We start from the raw sequence: 24,881 nt of genomic DNA on the forward strand, positions 1-24,881 counted from the left end.
CTTTGTTTGATTAAGCCCCACATTTATTGGCAGCATCTTTGCATCTCTTTGCTGCAATTCGTGTTAAAGCTTGAGCACAGGACAAAGTAGGCAGAAGGCGGCTGGGTTCAGGACTAGTTGCACAGCCAACTTTTAATCCCCCTCCTGACAGTCCATCTTTCATGGTGGCTTGTGTCCATCTGTGTGCATGTGCCAGTGCTAGCAGAAGGCAGTTGAAGACCTGCTATTGAACTCTATGACAAGGTGTCTCAGGGCAAGACTTCCATTAATAATTATTTCTAGGAGGGGTTTGTGCTTTCCAAAGTTGGAGCCGGACCTGGGAGCACAGCCATGGTAAGCTTGTCACCCTGGGAAGGGAAGTACCTGTATTTAGGTTGGGTGGAAGATTTCTGTCTCAAGAGAGCCGGAGTGCTGGCAAATCTGAGCTGTGTCTTAGGCTCAACATGCTCAGTGCTGATGTGGACTTATTCCTCTAAGACTGTTTATTCTGTTGTTTTTTCTGATAGTTCAGTTGGGGTCTTCCTAGCTGGAAAAACCCTCATAAATACCAACAGAAGAACAAGAAAAGAAATAAATACAAATCATGTCTGCAAGAGACGTTCTTCTTTAAACAGCTGGAGGTGTTGGTCTGAGGGAGCTCCATCAGGAAACAGACTTCCGATCTTAGTCAGTCACACTGAGAGGGAAAAGGAGTTTTAATATCAGACTATACCATCACATTTTTCCAGAAATGCAATCATGATTAATTGTGTGCAAGTGTGGCTCTAAAGCCTTGCCTAGATGGGAATGGATGGGGGATGAGAGTTTCAACGTGGGAAGTTATCTTTTATCTCTGCAGTTGGTTCTAGCACAGCCATGACTGGAGAAAAGCACCAATGGGAAACAGGCTTTGGACAGCTCATTAAATCGAATGATTGATACAAGCATGGCTTAAGAATAAGTTCCACTGTAATTTTACAGAGTGGTTGCTAATGGTATTTAAGAGAGAATTCTTAGGAACCCAAGAACATGGGGGAGATTAGCTGTGCATCTATCATCTATTTTAGCTTTCTGTCACTTGCATCATTTAATTGAAATATGGAAAGATTAAAAGTCAAAGACTTCCCTTTGACATAAAAAGGAGCAACATTTATGGCTTGAATTTGGCCCAGGAGACTATTTTATTCTACCATCTCTCCCTTAAACCCTGCTGCTCTCTTTGATGGATGAGGTGCCCAGTATAATATCCTTTTACAATCACATGAGCCTGCTGGACTCTCTAAAAACAACTTTTTTTGTTCTTTGTGTTTAAAGGGAAAGGAGGAGCATTAGGGAAAGATATGGTAATATGTTTCCTTCCTGTTTTTGGGCAGTAGCAGCTCTATGCTGTGTTAATAAAGTAGTTTGATAAGAATGTTCAACTGCTCTCTGTGCAGCTCCAACAAGTTGAGGGGATGTGTACTGCTCCATGAGGGCAGATGGTGGAGTACAGATGGTCTGTTGGAGGCAGGTACCACTGTATGAATCCGTTTTTTTTTGTTACTGGCATAGCTTGAACATGCGTGCAGGGACAGTTCAGGGAATGCCAGGCAAATTTTTTCAGCCATCATCTTTCCCCATGGAACATTTCAGCACTCAGTATTTCTAAAGGGTTGTCCCTTCGTATAACTCATAGCTGATAATATCCCTGAGCTGAAAACGTGTCACAGCCCTGTGTCTGGGTACTGTCCCACAGGGCTACCCCAGCTTCCTTTGCCACAGACAGGCAGCAGATCCGGCTCTTTTCTCAGCCTGACACATCTCTAGGTCATTGGGTCTCATGTCTGTTGTGCTGCTACAGACCTGTGATTTTGTGTCCCAGATGCTTTGAGCCCTGAGGAGCAGCACTGGCCTCTCAGGCTAGGACAGCTGCTTAGTCTTCTGTGTCTGACCTCTGGGCTTAACCGAGTATGTCTGTACTGATGAGTAAAATGATGCCAAAGCCCAGGAGCTCCTGACACTGGAAGTCAATGGACTGTCCTGCCAAGTTGCGGAAATAGTATTTGGTGTTGCACGGTCCTGACATGGCTTAGAAGTTAGCATGGGTCACACGCGATTCCCAGCAGGCATTTTAGATGGAGCCACCCTGTTGTGAATGCTAAGAGAGTTTAATGGCACAAAGGTTGTCAGACTGTACCAAATGAATGGTACCGTCACAGTAATTTCCTTGCATCGCAGCAACCACAGTTTACTTACTTACGTGTAAGAGTGGAGGCTAATGCTCCTTGTGTCTTTGTAACGGTTCCAAAGATGAGATGAACTTTATTTTATCTATCACAAAATCTTCACAGGTCTAAACAGAACTCCAGAACGACCACACGCATTTCCCTTCCTGAGCTTCCTCATCACTTCAGGTGCCCTTTGCGTGAAGGTCAGGGTCTGCTGACGAGGCTAGGGTCATCCCCTCTACGTGTGGGTTCCTTTCCAGATCACAACCTCCCTCTTCCTCTATGGCCAGGTGCTTGCTGCCTGCAGATAGCTGTGGATAGTGCATATTTAGTCTCTGACCTTTCAGAAGAAGGTAAACAAAACAAAACATCCAGATGACATCAGGCCCCCGCTGACGAAGAAGACTCGCCACCTCTGAAGATGATAAGCAGAAATACAAAATCTGGGAGTAGACCTCATCTTTGTGCACAGCAAGCAGCACCAACCCCTTGATTACCTGCTTGGCCCGCAGGGAAGCGGGCAGGCTGGGTCTCGGGCACTGCGGCTGGGAGTCTGACCATTCATCTCACCTCTGTCCTTTCAGTCCTGTGACAGTAGATTTACAGGATGGCACAAGCTGCGTGAGGACTGGTGCGAGACCCTGCTTTGCAGGCTGCTGTGGTTCCCCTTGAAAGCGCCTAGGAAGCTGTTTCTGGGTGGTATATCAGAGTTACTGCTCATATGTTTCATTAGGTGCCCGAGTTTTAATAATGTCATAGCCATTTCACTCCTTTTATCAGCTGGCTATATGGAGACCAGCCTGATGGTAAGTTTTGATTTCCAGCTCTGTGAAACTTGGCTGCAAATCTGTACTTAGGTGCCTCCAGAGCTTTTATTGCTCTTGGGAAATAGGGCAGGCAGTTCTTAGCACCAACTGCTGTACAAGCACAAAGATGACATTTCGTCTGCATACTGTGTTTTTAATTAGTGTGCCTCTTTCACAATGTGCCTTACTTTGAACTCTGTCTTAGGCTTTCCATTACCTGGGATGTAATTGGAAGTGAATTATTTGCTCAAGGGTGAAGAAAATAGCTTTCATGCAAGACTTTTTTAAATACAGATTTTTCAGATGGGTTCTTTATTTTTCACAGAGAAAAGTCTGAAGCAACTCAAAGATGGAAAGCTCTGACTAAGCAGAATAGGGGGCCAGTTCTCACCCTCCGCAACAACAATAATCTTAACAGGATAGTAGAGGTGTAAACAAGGTGGCAATGTAACAGATTTCTACATTGGACTTGCTGAAGTTCCTGGTGAACTGGGAGAATGTTAGGAAGGAGTTTTACCTGAAAGTAAATGAGAGATTACTCTCCTGCCTTATTCCACTGAAACAGCTAGTGCTTTGATCTTTGTTCAGTTATTTGTTTGTACTCCCACTGTGCCTAGGAGTCACGGGCATGAATCACAGCCCTCTCCTGCCAGGCTGAGGTCAGTTTTAATACTTTAATATCTGATATATCTCCTATCAGTTGTCTGCATCTGGCAGTCAACAAGTTAACAACTCTTTTTCTCCTCTAACTGTTATGATCCCATGCAGTTATTAGAGTTAAGGTAATTAAGGTGGATTACTTCAGATTTTAAGTAATGTGGATGGTTATTGGAACAGCAATTAATAGCATCTTGTCACTATAACCCAAGCAGGTTCCGAGGTAGATTTTATCCTGTGCAGTTACATCAATAAGGATTCATTTTCCTTTGGAGGACTGGCCACCCTTATTTGTGAGCCGACTAAATCCTGTAGCATGTGTCTTTACAGAGATGGGCAGTCTCTCTGTTGGTGTGAACAGGGCTTATCCCAGGATGGGATAGAAATACTTTCAAGGACTGGGTTTATGAGTTTCTTTGTCGTTTACAGGGTCTTGTAAACCATCCCTGTCTTACCACCTCCTGGAAATTTGTTTGTTAAAGGTTTACTTGTTCAAAAGATGTTCACAGCCTCTTTGTGTTGGGTTAATCCTTTCATCTGATGATAAGATGTCAGGGTTGGTGAGCTCAAGATATCCAGTAGAGGGAACAAATACTGCAATGCAGAGCATTATATTCCACTTGAAAGAAGTGGCAACTTAAACTGAGTGCATGCCAGATAAAGGACCTGCACTGGATTCAAGTTACTAGCAGCAAAGGTATGCATTAAATATGCATTAAAGTCTTAAATATTTTTTTTTCTAAGAGTCCCAGAAAAGAAGTCTGAAATTAGAGGTTCAACAGCATGAAGTGAGTCCCTTGGCTGTGACTTAGCAAACTGCATTTCCTAGGAAATATGTAACGAGAAACACTTAAACACATGGCAGATTAAGATACGTCTCCATTTACACTTTTTAACTGATTGAATTCAGTCATTTTGGAAGGTGAGGCAGGAGAGATGGCAGTTCATGGGCCTTGCTACCCAAACTGGGGCGTGCTTGGCAAAGGCCACTAGAAAGGGAGTGATGCAGACCATCCCAGAATGACTGCCCTAGGGTGGCAAACTGCTCGATCAAGCATTATGAGTAGCTAGGATGTGTCAGAGACCTGCCAGTCTGTTGGAGAGGTCTCAAGGAAGTCCCAGGTAGTCCTGGAATAATTGGTGGGTAGGATTTGGCTCAGGATCATTTAGCTCTGTTAATTTTGGAGTAAATGAGATGAGCCTTTTGCCCAGCAACGTCCTACAACTACGTACATGTGTGTGTGTATATATGTATATATATATATATGTAACTTGCATACTTGCATCTCAGTCTTGCAAAGCCTTACTTGCACTAGTGCAGGTATTTAAATGACAATGATTAAACTGAGATGTTAGTCAGCCCATCTATATAATCGATGGGGGGATGAGTTAGGCACCTCCCAACCCAGTAAAGTACCTTCAATTAGGTGGTGTGAATCCAGGTATAATTTGAGATAGGGATTAGGGATATTCATAGAAATGAATCTAATTACACGTGTGAAGAGTGGAACTAGTGTGTATGAAATACTGCCCTTGCTGAACATTTCATGAAGCCTAATAGAAACAAACATTTAGCTCTAAGAACCTTGTGTTCTCTTAAAAAAAACACCATTATTTGGTACTGGAAATTTGCCACAAGCATCCAGCACTGCGTATTCCCACAGTTGTTTCCCCGTGCTCCCAGACTGTGCTGGTAGAAGTAGCTGCAGGGCAAGTTGTGTAAGAGCATAGGGTAGGTGCTCAGTAACATCCTCACTGGGCTAAACCAAACCCCTGGCATTGTTCCCCACGGTGTGTATCTGCTTTTATGTGGCGTCAGGAAAGTGGCTATAATTTGCTATTCCCCAAAACTGGCAGTTACAGTAGCAATTGTAGTAACACTTGAACTTGCAGTCCTTACTGCTCCCTCAGGATATGCATGGAAGCAAGATGATGCATGCTATGTGTTTTTCTACCAGAAAAAAACCCAACAAACCCCAGAAAACATAAACCGTGCAAAAAACTTTTTACAGTCTACAAGCCAGATAATTTAAGGCTAACACTGTATGTTAGAGAGGTTCTGCCAGTTAAATGTACTTTGAAAAAACAATTACTCTCATAATTCAAAAACATCTATAGGGTTTTTCCTCAAACTTTCCACTGTGCTCAGGAAGTCTTGGCCCCAAAGGAGCATGTCTCACAGGTTATGACCATGTGAATAGGATTTATATTGAAAACAGTTTTGCCGCTTCGTTCATAGATCCGTGGATTTCAAGTTTGTTAGCATAGCCTGGCTTCTTGTAGAAGCCAAGTCCTGAACAACAGGAGCCAATAATCCCCGCATCAATTTCTGGATCTCAAACTAAATTATATTTTTATTCAGTAAATATTAATCTGCCTTCATCTGTATATAACTGAAGGGCATCTAACACTGTAGCTACCTTATACCATTCTGTTCACTCCTAGTCTTTATTCCAGTGCTATTGATAACCTTTCCATGTGCAAAGTTTCCAGTCTGGGCATCTCACGGGATCCTGGGAATTGGCACACTAAGTCAACCATGTGTTCAGACAAAGTCACTGCCTTTAATGGCAGAGGTTACTGGCTGCTTTCTGATGACATTCCTCAGCTCGTGTCATCAAAGCACTGCTATCTTTTTGGAAAAAAATCTAGCTCCTTGTCTAGTTCTCTGCTGTTTGATTACTGAGAGGAAATGCTGATGAACTGATAAAGAACTAACACACACTGTCCTATAAGTAGCACTTAGATAAAAAGAAAATATTTTTTTTACAGAGCATAGTTTTACTGCTGTAATTACAAACATTTTTAATTAGACAAGGAGAGCAGATGGGAAGCATCTCCTGGCTGTGCCTGCCAGAAGACACTGAGGGATCATCCATGGGGAACATCCATGGATAGGCTGGTTTTTGGTTTTCTTTGAATTAAGATTTTTCTGGATCGATTTTCTGGTACCTTACAGGTTACCAGCAGTCTGTGGACTACAGGATGGGTGACATTGCTTCAGAGGTGGGCCTAGGAAATCCCCTAAATGTCTCACTTGGTCAATAGTCTCAGATGAGAAATTATATTCTTAACTCTTGGAATATAATGGTTGGATCATACCAGGCTAGTTCTTGGCTCAGATGCTGAAGCATGAGGCTTCTTACTCTTCATTCAAATATTTGGGCAGTGCAGTGTAACTGTGAATGTTCTTACTTTCCCTGGTGCCTTCCTTTCCTGCCTGGGCTCTTGCTTCCCTGCCATCCCTCTCCTGTCCCTGGTGAAGGTTGGCATGGCTTCCCATCAGCTCCAGAGTGTTTCAGGGCCTCTGGCCCTTTACTCCATCCTTTTCTCTGTACTTTATTATGGATAGCCTTGCCCTGGCTATCAATTCAGTGTCTCACAGTGATACATAATACTCAACCCAGCCACTGCCTTTGGGTACGTAATAGGAAAGACCTCCAAGGGCCTCGTTCCCTGACAGTGCTTGTATACCTTTCACTGAAATTTAAGGGAGCATCTTTTGCCCCGACTTTTACAGAACCAGTTGTTGTGACTCAGCTGATTCCTGGTAACTTGCAGGGCTGCAGCCACTTGGGTATGTGTTGGCATCCTGAGCACAGAAACTCCTCCCTTGCTGGCGAGCAGTTCTCCGCATGAGCAATGCCCTGGCTCTGGATCAGCCACACTTGAATACACAATGCTTACTGCTCTGTCAGCATCCTCCTGGGAGCCACATATTGTGTCACATATTTTCCTGAAAAATAGATAAGCTGTACAAAAGACCTTCTGCCTAGCTCCATAGCCTAAATAAGTCAAGGACACAAGACAAGTTCTGTAATATAAAAGTAATTTAAAATGGTAAAGTCTTCCAGTGTTAAATGTCAGATTAAAATGACTGAACATGATGAGAAAAAATAGGAATTGTGTCAAAACCTGAAATCTAGCATTATTCTGCTTTGATCCAAAGTGGAGTGGAGATACTTCGAGCATTGTGTAAAATTACAGTCTGTAATAAAAGTCTTCTCTGAAGAGACCGAAGAACTAGTATTCTCTATAATGCCTAAGAAATCCATACACAAGTATACTGGTTTGCAAAGTACCAATGCAACTATGTGATAGATGCTGTCCAAATAGGGGGAACAGGGAAAACTAGAAGAATGTGTCTGACTTAGTTATTAATCTTACTCTCCTTTTTGTGCCATCCTCTGTGTTGTGTCTTCCTCTTGACTGGCAGAGGTCCCAGGGCCCCAATTCAGACATCCTTGTGTGCTGCAAAAAAAGGAAACCCAAAATTGACTCTCAGACTCCCCTGCTGTAGCCTTCCTAGCCTGGGAGACTGGCAGCTTCTCCCAGGTGCTGTCAGTTTGTGCTTAATAATAATAATTATTAGGACTTTTTTCTCCCCTGTTGCCTGCTGGAATAGAGGCTACGTAATTGAAAGGTCAGATTCTGACCATGCTCAGCATGTAAATAAAGGGAAAGTTGCTCCACTCAGCAGAGTTGAACTCACTCCATATGCGAGTTTCAAGTCAGATTTGTTCCTGTAGTGATCTTTCTGATAGTAGTCACCACGCTTCTAGCACTAGCACCTGGAGGTGATGTTAATGGCTTAATCTAGACTCATCTCAGCTCCCCAAAATACATTTTTGCTGCTCAGGTGTATAAAGTTACTGTCATAGGCTGTGGACCTGGTGGAGATTAGAAGCAGGCGGGTTGCCGGAGAGGTCCTACAGCTCTGGCTGGCAGAAGATCCCATGGAGGGGGATGTAGCTGAGCACGCTGGAATTTGGACAAGCCTCAGCTCGAGTCTCATCCTCCTGAAGATGTGTTATCTTGTGTAAACACAGAACTCTTCTGAATTTGGAGCAGGCTGAAATCTACCAGATGAAAGTAACTCTTAGTATCTGCAGGTATCGCTTACAAGGCTTTCTTCCTTTTGATCCATTTTTCTTTCCAAATAGAACAAGTAGGGAGCAGTCTGGTGCATACGATGCTTTCCACTGTGCCCTTTGGAGACCAAAAGCCACATCAAGCAGGAGATTTATGAGTTGCTGGCAATAGATGCTTCATGTTCTGTTATTACATTTAAGATGATGAAAGAAGAACAACTAACTTTCATGGCTATGAAAGCAGGAGAAAAACTGCCTGTGGATAGATCAAGCACATGCATCATTGGATAGAAATTATGTTTGTAGCTTCAAATCCTGATCTGAAAAGTTCAAGATAGAAGAAAAATGTCTGAGTAAAAGATGTGAAGCAGTTCATAAGATTTCAACTCAGATACACTCAGGAGAATAAATCCAAAGGTAACATTATGATTCATTAACTATCCCTAATTAGCCTCCTAAATTTAAGGAGACAGATTCTCCCCTGGAGGCTTTCAAAGGCACCCACCTTTCACTGTTGACGATACAGGGAGCTTAGGAGCATAGCTTACTTAAGGAGGACTTCTTCATTAGTTACCTACAGGGCGTGCATGGGTTGAGTTCCCCAATTAGGTGAACTGGATCTTTTAATAAGATTGTTGCATTTCTGGATGGGCAGAAATAGGAGGAATCGGGGGGAAGTGTTCTGCAGCCCTGTGCAAGAGGGGAAGAGTCTGGGAGGGAGCAGTGCTTGTGCTGGGTTCTGCCTTGTGGAGTGTCACTTGGAGGTGGCACCGTTTCCTAAATCTCCTTCATCTCCTAAAGCCTCTCACATCACAGGGCCATATACCTGCAAGAGATTTCACTGGGAGGAATGGTGAGACTGAGCTAATTTGTGTTGTATGGGCTTTGTTTCTGGACTGGAATTGCTTCCTCTTCTGAGGTGACTTCTCTGATTGCAGCTGCATGAGAAAAGGATGAACATCTCCTTTTCTGTGCAGGACAAACAAGATAAACGGTTGTCTGTGTTATATTCTCATTGCACAACCTTTCTGTAGTTAGCTGCTGTCAGAAGATGCAGTAAAGGGCGAAGCATCTGGGCTGCCCCAGGAGCAGTCTTGGCAGAGTGGTCTGAAAGTCTGTATGAGTTGTGTCAGGCATCCCAGCTTGTACCGCTTCCCACCAGCCCAAAATCACCAGCAGAAGAGCTGGGTTTCTGCTTCGGGCAGCGTCTGAAGGGAGGGGCAGGGGAGGGGGGCCATGGTGCAGGCTGTGGGCTCGGGGGGTGGTGGTGGTGGTGTAGGTGGCTTTGGTTATGACAGGGCTATTTTCCCAGGCAGTCTTACTTGATTTCTGCATGGTGCTTGGAAGTGGACTTACTGTAATTGGTATGAGTCACTTCCTTGTTATCGGTGGTTTGGAACCACCGTGCACGGAAAACACGCCTGCAGCAGGCTGAGTAACTCCCTCTTTCTTTGGGATTTTGCATTCGGTTTCAGGGTTGCAGCGTATATTGATGCTGGGTGAAAAGATTCTCTTTCTAAAATGACTGAAGGAGGTGGAAACCGAGGTCTTGACTACTTGTGTTTGTTAAGCTTCTGCTCTGGTTTATTTTTTGTGAGTGAAGATTTTACATGGCAGCCTTTTGATCAAATCCCAGCTTTCAGAGTTATGTTCCATTGCACAAAGTCCCTTCACATCTCCTGCCGTCTCCTGGGACACTTCACGCTTTCTGCATAAACTGTACTATACTTTTACTCTAAATATGATATAGGATGCCCAGAGGTACAATATGGCTTTGCAGCCCAGGCACAGAGTTGATGCCCAGTGCACTCAGCTTTTTACATAGGGATATCCAGATCCATCTAGCTGCTCATGGAGACTTCTGAGAGCTGTGGGATCTGATGGTCTCCTATCAAGTAATTATACCTATGTCTGACTAACAAGCTCCCCTGTCAGGTGAAGCGGGAATGCTCGCTGGCAGGTCAGGAACTGAAGGTAGGCTTCGGATGTCTGGCATGACACACGCCGTCACAAGAAGGAAAATCTCTTGCTATGTGGCACAAGGGGTTTTATTCATTTGAAAGGGGCACATCCAGCACTGAGCTGGGCGGTGCACAGGCAGCTGGAAAGTTTCAACTTGCTCTTTGGCCATGTCCGAGACCCTTGGGGGAAAGCCAGGGTGGTAAGCTGTGCCTCAATTTACTTTTGTTAATCAAATTAGCATCTTCTACCCCCGTGTCTCTAGCTGCACAGTGGTGTTACTGTTGTCACCAGGTGCAGTCTTCTTATGTATGGGATTTTTCCTTCTTGCTCTCTGATTATATTGTGATATTTTGTGGTCTGACACAGCCCAAATCCATTATTTTAATAGACATTGTTGACTGACTGCTTAGTGAATTTAGGTTTTACAGCACATAAAACACTTCTAATTCTGCAATCTGACAGCGCCGTATACCTTACATATGTGCTAAGAATTGCTTTCTTGTAACAATTCAGAAATGTGAATGATCCCATTTCTGGCAGGATGCTGTGCATTTTCAAGTCTCAAATGAAAATCCTTCAGAGCTACTACCTCTAAAAACCTGCAGTAGTTTATATTGGGTGTTTACTCACAGTAAGATTTTTTTAATTGTTATTTTAAAAATATGTTGAACATCAACAGTTCCTGGCCCCAACCTGCCCAGACAAAAGGCTTGGTTGTAATTTTCATTGGTGATGGAGTCATGTTTTGTTCAAATTGCACACTGCTTCAAGCATTCACAGGAAGATTTGCTGAAGGTCCTGCAGATTTGCTTTAATCATACTGAGCTTTCAGAGTAAACCTTGTGGGCTGGAAATGCACAAGCAAATATATAGCAGAGGACTGGAGAATGACAAACGTCCTGTCTGTATGTTTTTAAGATCAAGCTTTCATTGATCTCCCCTCCAGCTGACTGATCTGTATATACAGTGAAGATGGAGGTCAAAGGATAATTGCTTCCTGGGAGTGGAAGTCTTTAAGCATGTTTAGGACTGAGCAAGCATCAGGAAACACCAAATGATCAAATTAGTAAAGAGAGGGGATGGTTTGAGAGCAAGGCTCTTTGGCACAGACCCTCTTTGTGAGTTTGGACAAATAATTTTGATATTTAAACATTTTCAAACTCTGTCCCTGAGCCAATTCCCCATCTGTAAAATTCGGGGGCTATAGCAGTCAAATGTTCTGATCAGGAGAATACTGTATGTGCTTAAACTGAAACACTCAGCAGCATACTGCAAGAGAGTTCCTCAGAAAGAGCAAGAGTCCTCTGCAAAATAATCTCTTACGGCAATTGGCTGAACCTCAAGGGCTGGAGCGCTTAAAACTGGATAGATCAAAATAGTAGAAAACACAGCAAATTATATTGATGAAAGAGGTGAGGTATCGGCTGGTCCTTTCCTTCTCTTAACACTGTAATTCAGAATTTTGCTGCTTGTAGGCACAGTAACTTTTTTCTGTTCATCAGCCCTCAGTTTTTTGGCCGCATAAGAGAGCGTGTGTGAAAGTCCCAGCAGAAGGAGTCTCCACCAAGTACAAATAAGGATACTGTCAGCAGCACCAGCATGTGCCTTTTCACACTGTCCTGCTGGTGGCTTGTACCCGAATCTGATGGGTCTGCTCTGCCAGTGAGAGCACACTCCAGTTTTGATTTTCCTTTGCCCCTCTTCCTGCAGCCGGGAAGCTGCCTGGCAGTGGTGGTGAGGTTTTGATGTGAGAATGATACCATTAATTAGTTGCAAATGGGTAATGCAGGTCTCGGATTGGGAACTGGTATAAATTATCGCTACCATGATGTCGATTCAGACAGATGAGCAGTGGGAGCTGGGAGCTGGGACTGCTTTTTAAACAGATGCAGGGAGATGATATGAAGACGTGAGAGCCTGTAATGGCAGAGGAATGAACCTGCTGATCCAGGAGCTCCCTTGCAGGTTTATAACCTAGAACTGCCTTCCGTAAGGTGCCTTTGTGGAGTAACACAGCGATGGTGACACTTTGCCCTCCAGATCGAATCCTGGCTCGTGGGGAGTCTGTGAGGGGACGCCCAAGCTAGACCCGGGGTGGGTGACAGAGCATGACTTGCCATCCAGAAAGGTACACCTCTGCCTCTGCCGCTCAGCTGACTAGCCCAAGTTAATTGGAGAATTGTATCATTTGGATAAATACCCACATCTCAGTGCTGACTGCTACACCCTGAGAGACTGAAGGTCCCCAGAACAACTCAACTCCTCTCTTCCAGATGACCCCAGCTCATTTCTCATGTGCATTTCAAGGTGCAGGGCTCCTGACTATCAGGCCTGTTAACACTTTGGTTGAAGGACCTGTTTCTTCCCCTCTTGTCCATGTATATCGCTTCTTCTGCTGACTGAGTTGCTTTACCTTCTCCGCTTGATTGAATGGAGCAGGCCAAGTGCCAACCCTTCCCTGCCAGGATGCCTGTGCTTAATGCTGAGATAAGACTAAAAACCCAGGTACTTTCTTCTGGTGGTTTTAATCATAAATAACTTTTCTTGACACCTTGCTTCAGTTCATGCCATGCTTTGTGTCAGTTTCACTCCTCTCTGGAGAATTTAAGGAGGGTATTTCAAAGGAACCAGATGTTTAATCTTTCATGTGGAATTGGCTGCCACACAGAAGCTAACTGGAAATTGTGAGGTGTTTGCACTTGAGAAAGCCTTTCCATTTTACTGTCTTTCTAAATCAAGCTATCTAACCTGCGTGTTGGTTTAGTGTTGTATCAACTAGAAAAAGAACAGATTTGCTGCATGCTGTCACTCTATCTACTCTTCACCAGGATAGGCCTTTCCCGGAAAATTGTCCTTAAGATGTTTGTGGAGTCCACAGAGAAGAATGTCCCCTTGAAATGGAAGAGTCCCAGGTTCATGTGTTGTAGGCATCCTGTGTTGCACCAAGTTGCTTCCAGGGTTTTAAAGGGGTTTAGTGGCTGAAGACAAGCACCTCTTTGACAAGACCACTTTGAAAGTACAAATGTGCATGCTAATCACAGGCATTAAACACATGCCTGCTTTGGGGAATCTCTTTACATACTCACCTTTGGTTTTAGGCACCAGATGCCTGCTCGGTAGTCATCTTTCTTCCTCAGCCATCCCAAAGGGATAGCAGCATCACCGTACCCCATTAAGGTGTTGTGACAACAAATGGTCTCTATGAATGCTTCCCTCTGAATACTTCACCTCTGCTCTTCCTTGGGATGCTGTTGACCAGTCTGTGACTGATTTAGCAGCCTTTTGCTTTACACTGACTCCTCTCTTGGTCTTGTAGGTAGCATTCATAGCAGTGGTGGCACAGATGCAAAGGTGGAAAAGCCATAGCTCAGTTCCCTGGGTGTGCTTAGGGAAAGATGGTGTTTCTTTCCCCCACACTTGGCTGCAATGCTTAGGTGTTTGGTGGTGTCACCTTTTCAAAGAAAGATGCAGGTCCACCCAGCCTGTGTTGTGCCCTACAGATGGTTGTGAATACTGAGAGGTGAAAGGAGACGTTTATGAAGAAGAGTCAGTCTGAAATATTGGACTAGTCAAAATCTGCTAAAAATTGTCTTGGTGTTCCGTTTGCTTCTTTTTCTCCACTGGATGCATATTAGCAGGTTATTGGGATGCAGTCTGGCTGAAAAGTGTGTAAGGGAAAACTGAGTTGTGTCTTTTAAATGCTTTTCAGGTCCTCAGCCTGAGATACAGCGAAAGGGGTGTTTATTTTTGGAGGGTGCTGAGCCCTATGCTCTCTGAATATCGGGTCCCTTTGGGTGCCTCAGATTTGGCACCCAGAACTGCAGTTCTCCTCGGCTGTGTGGTTTGCAGGATAATCTCTCTTCTACCCGCCTCCTTCCCAGACTTTCTGATATTTCCCTGGCACAGGTATCCTGCTTGCTTCTGTCTAGTTCCTAACAGGGGAAGGGTTTCTTTTGCTGCCTTCCTATCAGAGGACAGTTGCCAATTCAGGTTTCACTAGAAACTGCAGTGCCAGCTCTTTGATATTCAAAAGCCATGGGGTTTTATGTCTGTTTCCTGACCTAGCATGACTCTACTAATAATGCAAGAACTTCAGTGCTGATATCTTGGCAGCCTAATATAGGAGGTCAGTCAGTAAATATAGTTACAATTTTCTTTGCCTCAGCAAGACAGTAAGTTGAACACAATGTAAACAAGGTGGTTGGATTGCTTCCCCCACCACTAATATTTGTAGTTATGCAGGCAAATTTCATGGGCGTGATTAAATCTCATGCTCCAGCTTGGCAGCTGATTAGCTGTGGGGGCAGGCAGGAATTTCCTTTCTGTTCCAGAGTTGCACACTTTCCAAGTCCTCCTTCAAGCTTGTGCCGAGGATCTCGAAGTGTTTTGCATTTTTAATTACGCTTCTTTATGCCCCTGTGAAGAGTGGAGATGAGAGATAGACAGTTGGCAGTGGAGCAGTGGGGAAGCTGAGGCTCTAGGAGGTGGCAGCCTGCTTGGGATGAGAGAAGTAGTTGCCGTTAGACTCAGAGAAAGAGCTGAGTATCCCAGAAATCTTATCCTGGGGTTTCTTTGGGTCTAGTGAACTTGTGCCTAGTTCTCAACAGCCCGTGTCTTTAACACTCTGAAGTCTTGGTTGTCTGCAGGGACAAAACGGTGCTTTTAATGTGTATGTTAGTACACAGACACTGATGGGGAAAATACATCTTTCTCCTCTGGAAATTTTGATTTCTTTATTTTTGCCTTTCATCACTCTGTTCCTCTAATTTTTGAGCAGAACACCCTGTATATGTGTTTCTTCTCTCTGTATGGAAAAGCACTTTGCTCTGAAATAGCCTTAGGTGTTGGCGGTGGCTGAGGCAGAGAACTGGTTCAGCTCCATAAATGACATGCTGCTTTGTCCCTACAGGGCAAGTTAGTGAATTTACTGTGTGGGTTCACCTTCAGTGGGTGTGCACTGAGGTAGCTACACTGACTTTGATTTCTTTACCTGGATGTACAGCTGAAAAGCCAGCCTTGCAACATCAAGGAGGAGAAAATACTCTCCTTATTATGGCATGCTTTTGTCCGAGGAAGAAACCATAGATGTTTTGACAAAACTGTCACATGTTAACCTATCTTGCCTGTGTATTGCTAACGCTGTGGCTGACCAAATGTGGAGAGCGGTAGGAGTTGGCTGAGTCTCCACCTTCCTTCTCAGGATGGTGGGAATTGAGAACAGGCCTTCCCAGCTTATTTAAAACCTAAAGCCCCATGGGGAACAGTGTATTTTGGATCTGGGGAGTGGGGAGGGATTCTTACAGGTGAGGTTTCTTACTTCTGTGGGGGAGATTCAAGGTTTATGATTTCACGTGAAGAGCACCCTCCAGAGGCTGGCTTTGTGGGTCTGGAGTGGACAGAAACTTCTGATGTGCAGTTTTGAGCCAGCAACTTGATGGCTGGAGAGAGGCAGGGATTCAGGCATACCCTATAGCCCCCGTTGGTATGGGGCGTCCTGCCCAGCCCACTAGCATGGTAGGAACCGAGGTGTCTGGCTGGAGTACTCTGAAGCTTAGGGCTGAGGTCAGAGCCTGGCTTACTAGGCATTTTAATTTCTAAGATGGGTGTCTAAATAAGATGTCTGAATCTGATCCTCAGTCTAGTCTCAAAGCTTAATTGTAAATAAACAATATCTTAATCACTTTATAGTTCCCAGCGTTCTCTCATTGAATGTCTCTGTGCTGGCATTTGGAGAGCATTCATCATAGCAGTAAATGAGTGTCTGTTTGGTCTGCACATGGTATAATTAAGTATCAGCTGAGCTGATCACATATGATCACGTAGCATAATGTGATAATTCTCATTCTGACCAGCTGAAATAACTCACTCTAACACTGTGCTCTTCTTACTCCTCTCTTTCAGTTCCCAAGAAGCTTCTGCATGAAACCCAGCCAAGACCAACGAATTACCAAGGATTTCAGAAGCCACATTTTCCACTGCGGCCAAGACTGTTTGAACCCAATGTTATAGGGGACGGCGTGTTCTTTACTAATGTCTCTCCTTCCAACATAGGGCGAGCTCTCCCAGGTAGCTATGACTGATGCGATGTTGTCCCAAACCTAACTGTGCTGTGGTAACTATTCCCTTCTCTCTCCCCTTATCTGGGTTTCTATATTGTTCTCAAACCCCATCTGTGTCACAGTCAGAAAGAGAAGCTTCAAGGCGTCACCAGTGATGGAACTAGTCACACTGGGTTTCTTGAAATAACAGTCACGGCCATGCATGTCAAAACTCATCACAGAAATACTTTGCAGTGGCAAAGAAAAAACTAGGGCAGAGATAGTAGATCTGCCTCACAGGAGATAAAGTTGTTTTCAGCTCAGCTTTGAAATATGATGCTAAATGCATAAACTGCAAAGTCAAGAGATATGAATGAAGTAAAATCTTAGCTATCTACAGGAATAGGTGAGTAGGAGGAAGGGATGTTGTATGAATAAAGGAAAAGCACAGGTGAGCATCTATGGGGCTAGGCAGTGTTTTTGCATTGTGTTTCCCAACGTACAGGAGTTGATACATGACATTACTTCTGAAATTCCTGGTCTGTGCTCCCAGAGATTCAGCTCTGGGTTAAGTATGGGCAGAGCTACCTTGTCTCTTTCTGCAGTCCTGGCAAAGTTAATCCACAACTTGGATAGTTAATCCACAGATAATTAAGAGTTGGAAATAACAGATTTGTCACTTTGGAGGCCTTACTGAAAAATTGTCAGGGAAAAGAATTTTGAGTTAGCCCAAAATAAATTTTGTGATCATGGTGATTCTTTCAAGCAAGAAAAAAATAATATTCTGAACTCATTCTTATTCATTCTAAACATTTGACACTTTTTGTTTAGGTTTCACATTTTTTTCATTAATTTTTAAAACGTGCACCACTTTTCACACAAAGATGGCATTTTGAAATTAAAAGCTGAAAGAATGTTTCAAAACTAGCGGAAGGAAGTATTTGGACATTTCTATAATCTCCCTTCCCATCTTATTTCTTTTATTAAAACTATTTGCTGAAGTCAGCCTGGCATCATGAGTAACCTCTCCTGTGCTTGTACTGTGGTGTTGGGCAAATTTACTGCTAACTGAAAGAATTTTGCTCAGCTTTGGTGTAAAGTCACAGGGAAACAGTTTGAGTTACTGAGAACAGCTAAGAAGGGGTGGTGAAGAAAAAAACAGTAGTAGGTGAGCCGATTATGCATAGACAAGGTCTTCAAAGCCAGCAAGGAGGAAAGGGGATGTCTTCTAGTATGATCTTGGAATGAATACCAGACCAGGGAACCACATAGCGTAGCAACACATGGCCTTTGTGGAATTGTGTTTGTTTTTTCCCTCCTGCATAACTCCAGTTGTTTTCTGTCTTTCCTGTCTGTGCTTGTACAATCCTGCAGAGGACAAAACCAGTTCTGTGGTTTTGGGGAGCTCTTTGCCAGAGTACAGTGTATGCAGATGAGTACTCATTTAAAAACTTGTTTGATTGCATCTGTTCTTTGGACAAGTCTGAAGTAAAAAAAAAAAGAAAATATTTTTCTTAAAGCTCTCATGAAAGGGGTTACGCCTTACTCCTCCCAAATACACCACTATTGCATGGCACGGTTTACAAGGGCTGCCCCATACCCAGCAGAAGCGGTGTCCATCAGAGCCTTTCCTGGTGGATCTAGCACATGCACAGGGAAGTCCCCACTGCAAGTATAATTGAAACCTTAGTCCTAGTGAGATCCCATCAATGTGTTGACAGTGAGGGGCAGGTGGGTTGTCACTAACCCAGCACTGGACACGTGATAGAGCATGGCGCAGAGGCCCCAGGTTCATATCCTACCAGCTCTGTAGGATATGAAGTATCCAGCCACACTAACTGGACTTCAGTGCAGTTATAGAAAACTTCAGAGACCTAGCAGGAACCTGGAGCCACCTAACTCAGTGATCCTTTGTACGATGAGATACATGGTTATGACATATATATATATATATATATATATATATATATATATGAGATTATATCCTGGTGGTGCCATTCATTTTCATTGTAAAGAGATTTTAGATTAACTAGTTCAGAGGCAGACCTCCGTATGTAGACATCTCGGGCAGGATTCAGTTACGCCCCTTCAAATGTGTCATTTGAGATGCTGCCCTAGAAGAGTGAGTGAGTGTTTCCCCCACATCCCTTCTCATACCTGGCACCTCTGTATGGATGTCCTCCTGACCCTGGGGTGTCTTAGGGGCCTGCATATGAGGAAATGCATCAAGCTGTAAGTGTCTGCTAGGGGCAGAGCTGAAGGACTCTCTGGGATCTGTCAACTAACAGCAGGATTCAGTTGCCTCAGTTTAGATGCATAGTGCTACTTGAGGTGCTCTGAAGTATCTGATTTTTAGGTTCAGTTTTTAGAAATGAAAAAAATTACCCTCCTTCCATGGATTTCTTTGCAGGAACAGTGGTAAAGAAAAATCCAACTGCTTGTACAGACATAGATTTATCAGGGAGATGAAAGGAATGATTAGAGGGCACGCTGGTGCCTACATCTGCCTTAAAAGATTTTCTAAAACTTTACTATTGTTTTCCTGCTGAAAGTGCCCTTGGCTCTCCGTGTGCCAGTGCCTCCCTTTGTACAACTGATCTTCCATGGTTTCTGTTCTCCTAAAGCAAGAGGTTCTTGGGATCTGCCACCCAGGCACCTATGTTTAAAAACTACGCTTCAGGGCCAGTCAGCCAGTCATTAACACCCTGGTAGCTGTTAACGTGTGGCTTTCCCAAGGCCATGCAGCTTTTCAGTGGCAGAGGTACAACTGTGCCTGTATTCCTTGGGGCTGCTCCCTTACAGCAACACCTGGACATCCATCACCGCTGCTTCTCCTCCGAGGCACATTAGGAGCTGGCATCCCTGCACGCACATTCGTGCACTCAGTCCCTCTCCATCCAGTATTACCTGTTCCCTTTGACACCCCTCAGTTCCTGTTCCTGCTTCCCTGGGCTGAGCCGCTTTCTGGCACGCGCAGTGCGAAGCTGAACGTGACGTCTCATGCTGCGGGGTTTGTAGGGAAAGGAGACGGATCAGGCAGCCGGTAAACACAGACCATCTTGTGTCATGGCTGCTGTCAGGGTGCCTTTGCTTACATGGCACTGGTGGCATCATCAGAGCTGGACCTGACAGTTTCCTGCATTTAATACCTGTGGATACGAGGAAGCCAGGTGCAAGTCTGTGATTTTGCAGTGCAATGCTTGCTTTTGGCCAGAACCAGATGCCCAGGGAAGGGAACCTGAAAAAATGTAATAGCTACAGTTAAACAATCACATGGATGATGGAGCTGGATCCTGTGCACTGACTTTTTCATGTGTTTAAAACAATTAGTGTTTTGTGACTAGTGGGGGTCTCTGCCTGCAGATCAAGGTGCGGGGGAGCATTCAGCAGCGAGCTGATAAGGTCTGAAAGGGTCTCTTTGAGCCTCCTGGAATTAGCTGCCTCCTTAGCTCCAGTCTTCAACAAATAAAATCAAATCATTAACCCATGTTCACTCACCTCTCCAAAGGGGAAATGGTTTCTGGGTGAAACACAATACGAACGGGCTTCTGAAGGAAGTCATAAACTCAGGTCTGCCCTTCCCTGCAAAGGCTGGAGAGAAAGCACGTCTGTTTGCCAGGTGTGGATGGATCACTACAGTGTGACACTGGCAGAGGGTTGCCAGCTCTGCCTGTGTTTTCCAGTCCTTATTACAAGCTTAGCTGAACTCGCTGTTGATAAAGGCTCCTTTGATTTACATAAGAGAAAAGAAACCTGATTATATATTTGCTGTAGCATAGGTGGGTGTGTCTAAGTGGTGACATGAAAGAGCAGGAGACGGGGGAGAGAAGATGCTGTCTAGGTGCAGACAGGTTATGTGCTCAGCCGAAGCTACCTGAGAAGGTTTAGTTGCCCCCCAAAGAGGGGCACATTTGGGTGCCTTGCTGTTGAGCAGCTCCAGGTGAAGGCAGATGCTGACCTGATGGGGATAGGGCAGGGTAAGGCTGGGGCACGTGCCTCGTTCCTCATTCCCTTTCTGTTTCAAAGCAGAGAAGAAGAAAGGGAGATCGGCCACCTTCTACCCTCTAGACAACTCCCCCTCCCTGGTTCCTGTGGATGAGACACAACCGCCGGCACTCAGCAGCAGCATGGAGCCCGTGGGCGTTAGCACAGAGATGGCACTGCTCAGCAACATCCTAGCAGCGTATGCCTTTGTCACAGGTAGGTCTGGCAGCTGCCATCTCTCTGGGCTCTCACAAGCTCTTTGTGGACCCTCAATTGAGCCTACATTTCACAGTGACCTAGGGCTAAATCTACCTCTTTGAACTGTTTATATTTTTCATTCATCTCTTAGCAAATTTTCCCTTGAAGGACCTGACCAGGGCAGCTCTAGCAGACAGTACATAACAAGGTTTATTGTGCTCTGTTTTCCACTGGATTTGCTCTCATCTGGAGTTAAATACAATGTAATCTTACATGTGGTATTATTCCTAATGCTCCATTTTCCTGGAGATCAAAGCCTGGCTCAAGGCAGCAAGCTTGTTGTCCTGTAATTTGGAAAATAAGCAGCACTCAGATCATTACCCTGTTTAAAAGAATTTGGCTTATCTTCAGTAGAAGTGTGAATATGAAATAACTTGAGAGTCTACTTAATTGTATATTTAAATCTAGTTTAGAGTAAGTTTTCCTTGGATCACAGTTTATCTTTCACCCACATGTACCTTTCAAGTAACAGAGGAGCAGTCTTCTAATAAGATTCACTTTAAAAGTTGAAATAAAGATTGTGTGCCTTACTGAGTGCTTCGGGTCAATACTGTTGACAGCAAAAAGTACAGTAGAGGCAGGTGATATAGTACAAATATTTCCCATCCCACAACTGCATGAGGTACCTTGTCAGCAGTAGGCATTGCCTAGACAGTTGGAAGACCTAACTTTAAAAAAGGAGGAGCACTGGCTGAATAGCATCAGATGCACTAATTCAGCATGTTTTAGGGCAGTCTCTGCTGCTTTTTCCAGGAGGGCCCTGGTTTCTGTGTAGCTAGCTTCCTGAGGAGGACATACTGTTTGTGGTCACTTTTTTCTTATGGGTGTTCTCCATTTGGTTAATAGAAGGTTCGTATCCTTATTACCCTGCAATGCTTATTACCAGGCAATATTACCTTGCTAGTAATATTAATATGTTGCTTTTTTACTACATGCTGTTAATAATTCTGTGTACTGTGGCCAGTCTGCTGGCACCACTGTAATGCAGTTATGCTATTCTGGAGCACTGGGGTCTATATAACTAAACCTCCAATATCTATGAGCTAATTTTTCATGTCTGTGTGCCATTTAGTCTTGCTAATTCATTAAATACTAATGCATTGTCAGTGCTGTGCTCTTGCTCTTACGAAGATAGCACCACACTGCTACAGGCAAGTATTTGGATTTGAAACAACTAACTCGGGCTTTGCGTTTTGGAATCACTGAGTATATCTGCACATTTAGTGGAGGGTCCCTCTAAAAGGACCATGAGTGGTGAATGCAAAGTTTTTCCCTTCTACATATCTAGTGGTAGTATCAGGATCCATCTTTTTGTGACCTTTAAGAAGCAGGCAGCTTAAGTGGAATTAGTAGCGTTCTTCACAAGATAGCTGAGTAGGATATATTGTTTCTTGCTGGGCTTCTCTAAGGAAAGAAAAAAAAAAAAAAGGAGCCTTCTGTCTATCAAACTTCTCTCCCCTCCCCTTACTTACAGTTGCCTTTTTTTTTTTTTTTGTCATGAGAATACCTGCATTCTCAACCTTACTGTAAAATAGAATGCTGTTAATATTATTTTCCCCATCTGAACTGTAATGGGCATGGGCAGCAGAAGGTCTTAGGATTTGTGGTCAGGGATAGTTGGGACTATGATTCAGGGCTGCTGCTGCTGCCCCAGAGACTTAGCTTCCATTGACCACAGCAGAACTCTTTGACCCTGCCTTCGTTTTGTAGGGCACAAGGCCTCAATTCATCCCCTTCACAAGGTGTCAGTCTTGGTAGGAGCCTCTAGATTTTACTGTAGCACAAATAATAAATAAGGATGGCTTTGACTGTCTTGTTGCTGTGCAATTTGCTAGCCCTTTCATGATGTGGTCTTGTAATGCATTCATATCCACTGGGTGTCAAACAGGTAAAACTCAGACCTCATGACTCTGGTTTCCAGTGATGAGTTCATGTTTTCCAGTATACTTAACCATGTCTGTTAGATGGATTTCATGTATCATCTCAATGATATATATGTTCAGTTTGTTATTTATTACAAAAATAGTTGATAGCTGCCCCATGGATTGAAGCAGCAGATGCCCTAAACCATCTTTATCTGTTACATGTAATTTACCCCTCTGCTTTTAGCAGAAAGGATGGATTTGGCATGATTTATTTTGTTATATGTGAATATGGAGAGGTTTTAGATTGTGAGTACAAAGACAAACTGTGTCACAGGGCACAAATATAATTTGCATAAAACTAGAGCACTGCACATCCCTCTTCATACTGCAGAATTTGAGCAGCAGAACAGTTGGAAATTTTTGTGCTCTTCTGAGTTTGGGACCCTGAAGGCAGCTTAAGCCACAGCAGCTGTTGATGTCTATAGAGGAGCCGTTATAGTGGCTCAGGAGAGGCAGGGTATGGAGCGGCCAGGGAGGGCTGGTTCTGGTTCACTCATCTTCCCAACACTCCTGACCACAGCCTTGGTGCCAAAGAGAAACATTAGTGCAAGAACTGCTCTGTTTCATGACACTAAAACCCTCTCTCAGGTAAACTCTGCAGACTGAAAGTGCTGTATTCAGGGCTTCCCTGTGCTGGTGAGTTGGCTCAAAACAGGACTTCGCAAGAGAAAATTGTAAATAGGCAGGAGCAACATATAAAGGTGTTTTTTCTGTTGGGGCAGGGGGTGGTGTGTATCCTCAGACCCACTCTGGGAAAAAGAAGCTACGGGCCCTTGCTGTTTCGTGGGTAAAGTGCGTGCTTGAAAGGATGATCCACTCTACTACTTTTCCTGCCTCCTCGCAGTGGAGTGTCTCTTAACCCGGGGAGAGCATCCACAGATCAGTGGGATCCCACCTGTGCTCAGCGGTGTTCACATTTTCTGCACAAAATGGCAGGTGTGGGCAGGCAACCGCAGGTGAAAATCTGCAGTCTCGGTCACTTGCACCTGCAGAGTCTTGCAGTGCACAAAGGGGTGAAGTGCCAATATTAGCGAATGACTCTGTGCTCATTTCCACCATCTTTTTGACTCATGTTCCCATATAAAAGTTGGGAATGTTCCTATTGACAACTGAGGAGTGAAAAATCACAGCACAGCAGGAAGCAAAGCCTTCTTGCAGGAGTCTCGGTTTTCACTGTTGAATCTGTTTGTGGCTATCATCATGGTTAGGAGTATCAAAGCCAGTTAAGTGTTAGTCTTCTGCCAGCTTCCAGAGCCTTGAAAACAACATTTCTTTGGAAAGAGGGAGAAAAACTGAACGTTATCAATGAGAAGTGAATTTATCAGCTGATCAAACAAATAAGTATTATTTAGAGTTCAGTCTTGCAAAAGACTCAGATACCCTTAATTTATAGAATTAGGTTTTTAATTAGATGCAATCTCTGCCTGCAAACCTCAGACCTGTTATTTGTCATGGACCTGTTCCAAAACCTGTCTAAGTGTTTGGAAAGACTTCACCAGTCTCAGTGGCAGCTGGAACTGTCTTTGCAGTCACAGTCTACCAGCAAGACCAGAACTGTCCCTCGTGGTTATATAAATATTAAACATTCAAATTGTATTAGAGAACTTCCAGTGCCTCCTTTTGGACAGGGGACTTTGGCTTTGTTGTTGCATTCAGGCTGAAGTAGTCAGAGGGAAACCTCTACAAATCCCTGTTTTATTCTTCTTCCACAAGCAACGCTTTGCTGCCAAGTTATTAACAAAAAACAACCCAGGGGAGATCATTCCAACTTTTAGACTGCTTGGCCTGAGCCTTATTAACAAGGGGCTCCTGGAGAGCTTCCTCTGTTCTACCAGGGGATTTCGGCAGCCTGTGGGGCTAACTGTAAATTCCCTGGAAGATATTGCTCCTACTGTTTGCCTGGCCATACTTAATGCTGAACCTTTTACTGGGGCCCTCTGAAATGTTCCTCCCCACTGAGGTTTCTGAATGCATGAAGCCATCACAGGAAGCCAGCACCGTTAATGCCTAGATTGTTTTTTATTTATTGAAACAATTTATTATAATAGCAATAACAACCTTGGCCTGGGGCATTTCCTGGGGAATTAATGGCAGTCTGGGCTGATGCTCCCAGCAGATTGTTAGCCCTCAGGAAACAGGCTCTGTAATTGCTGCTGGTTTTGTTGGAAAAACAAAATAAAATGTGTTTCTAATT

The 24,881-nt window shown here is 44.1% G+C and overlaps 1 protein-coding gene across 4 annotated transcripts in view; it reads left to right on the top strand.

The window, feature by feature from the left end:
* EVA1A (eva-1 homolog A, regulator of programmed cell death) overlaps nucleotides 1–24,881 on the top strand; it is a 224,367-nt gene that overhangs the window by 194,817 nt on the left and 4,669 nt on the right. For 3 of the 4 annotated variants that reach the window (XM_040597727.1, XM_040597729.1, XM_040597728.1), the window contains 2 exons: nucleotides 16,384–16,548; nucleotides 20,550–20,720. In XM_040597727.1, the coding sequence (XP_040453661.1) occupies nucleotides 16,384–16,548; nucleotides 20,550–20,720 (336 nt within the window). Of the gene's footprint in view, nucleotides 1–16,383; nucleotides 16,549–20,546; nucleotides 20,721–24,881 lie in introns of all 4 variants that reach the window. The other variant, XM_040597726.1, reaches the window with a different exon arrangement.

The sequence above is a fragment of the Falco naumanni genome, chromosome 6 (assembly GCF_017639655.2).
Source record: "Falco naumanni isolate bFalNau1 chromosome 6, bFalNau1.pat, whole genome shotgun sequence".
NCBI lineage: Eukaryota > Metazoa > Chordata > Aves > Falconiformes > Falconidae > Falco > Falco naumanni.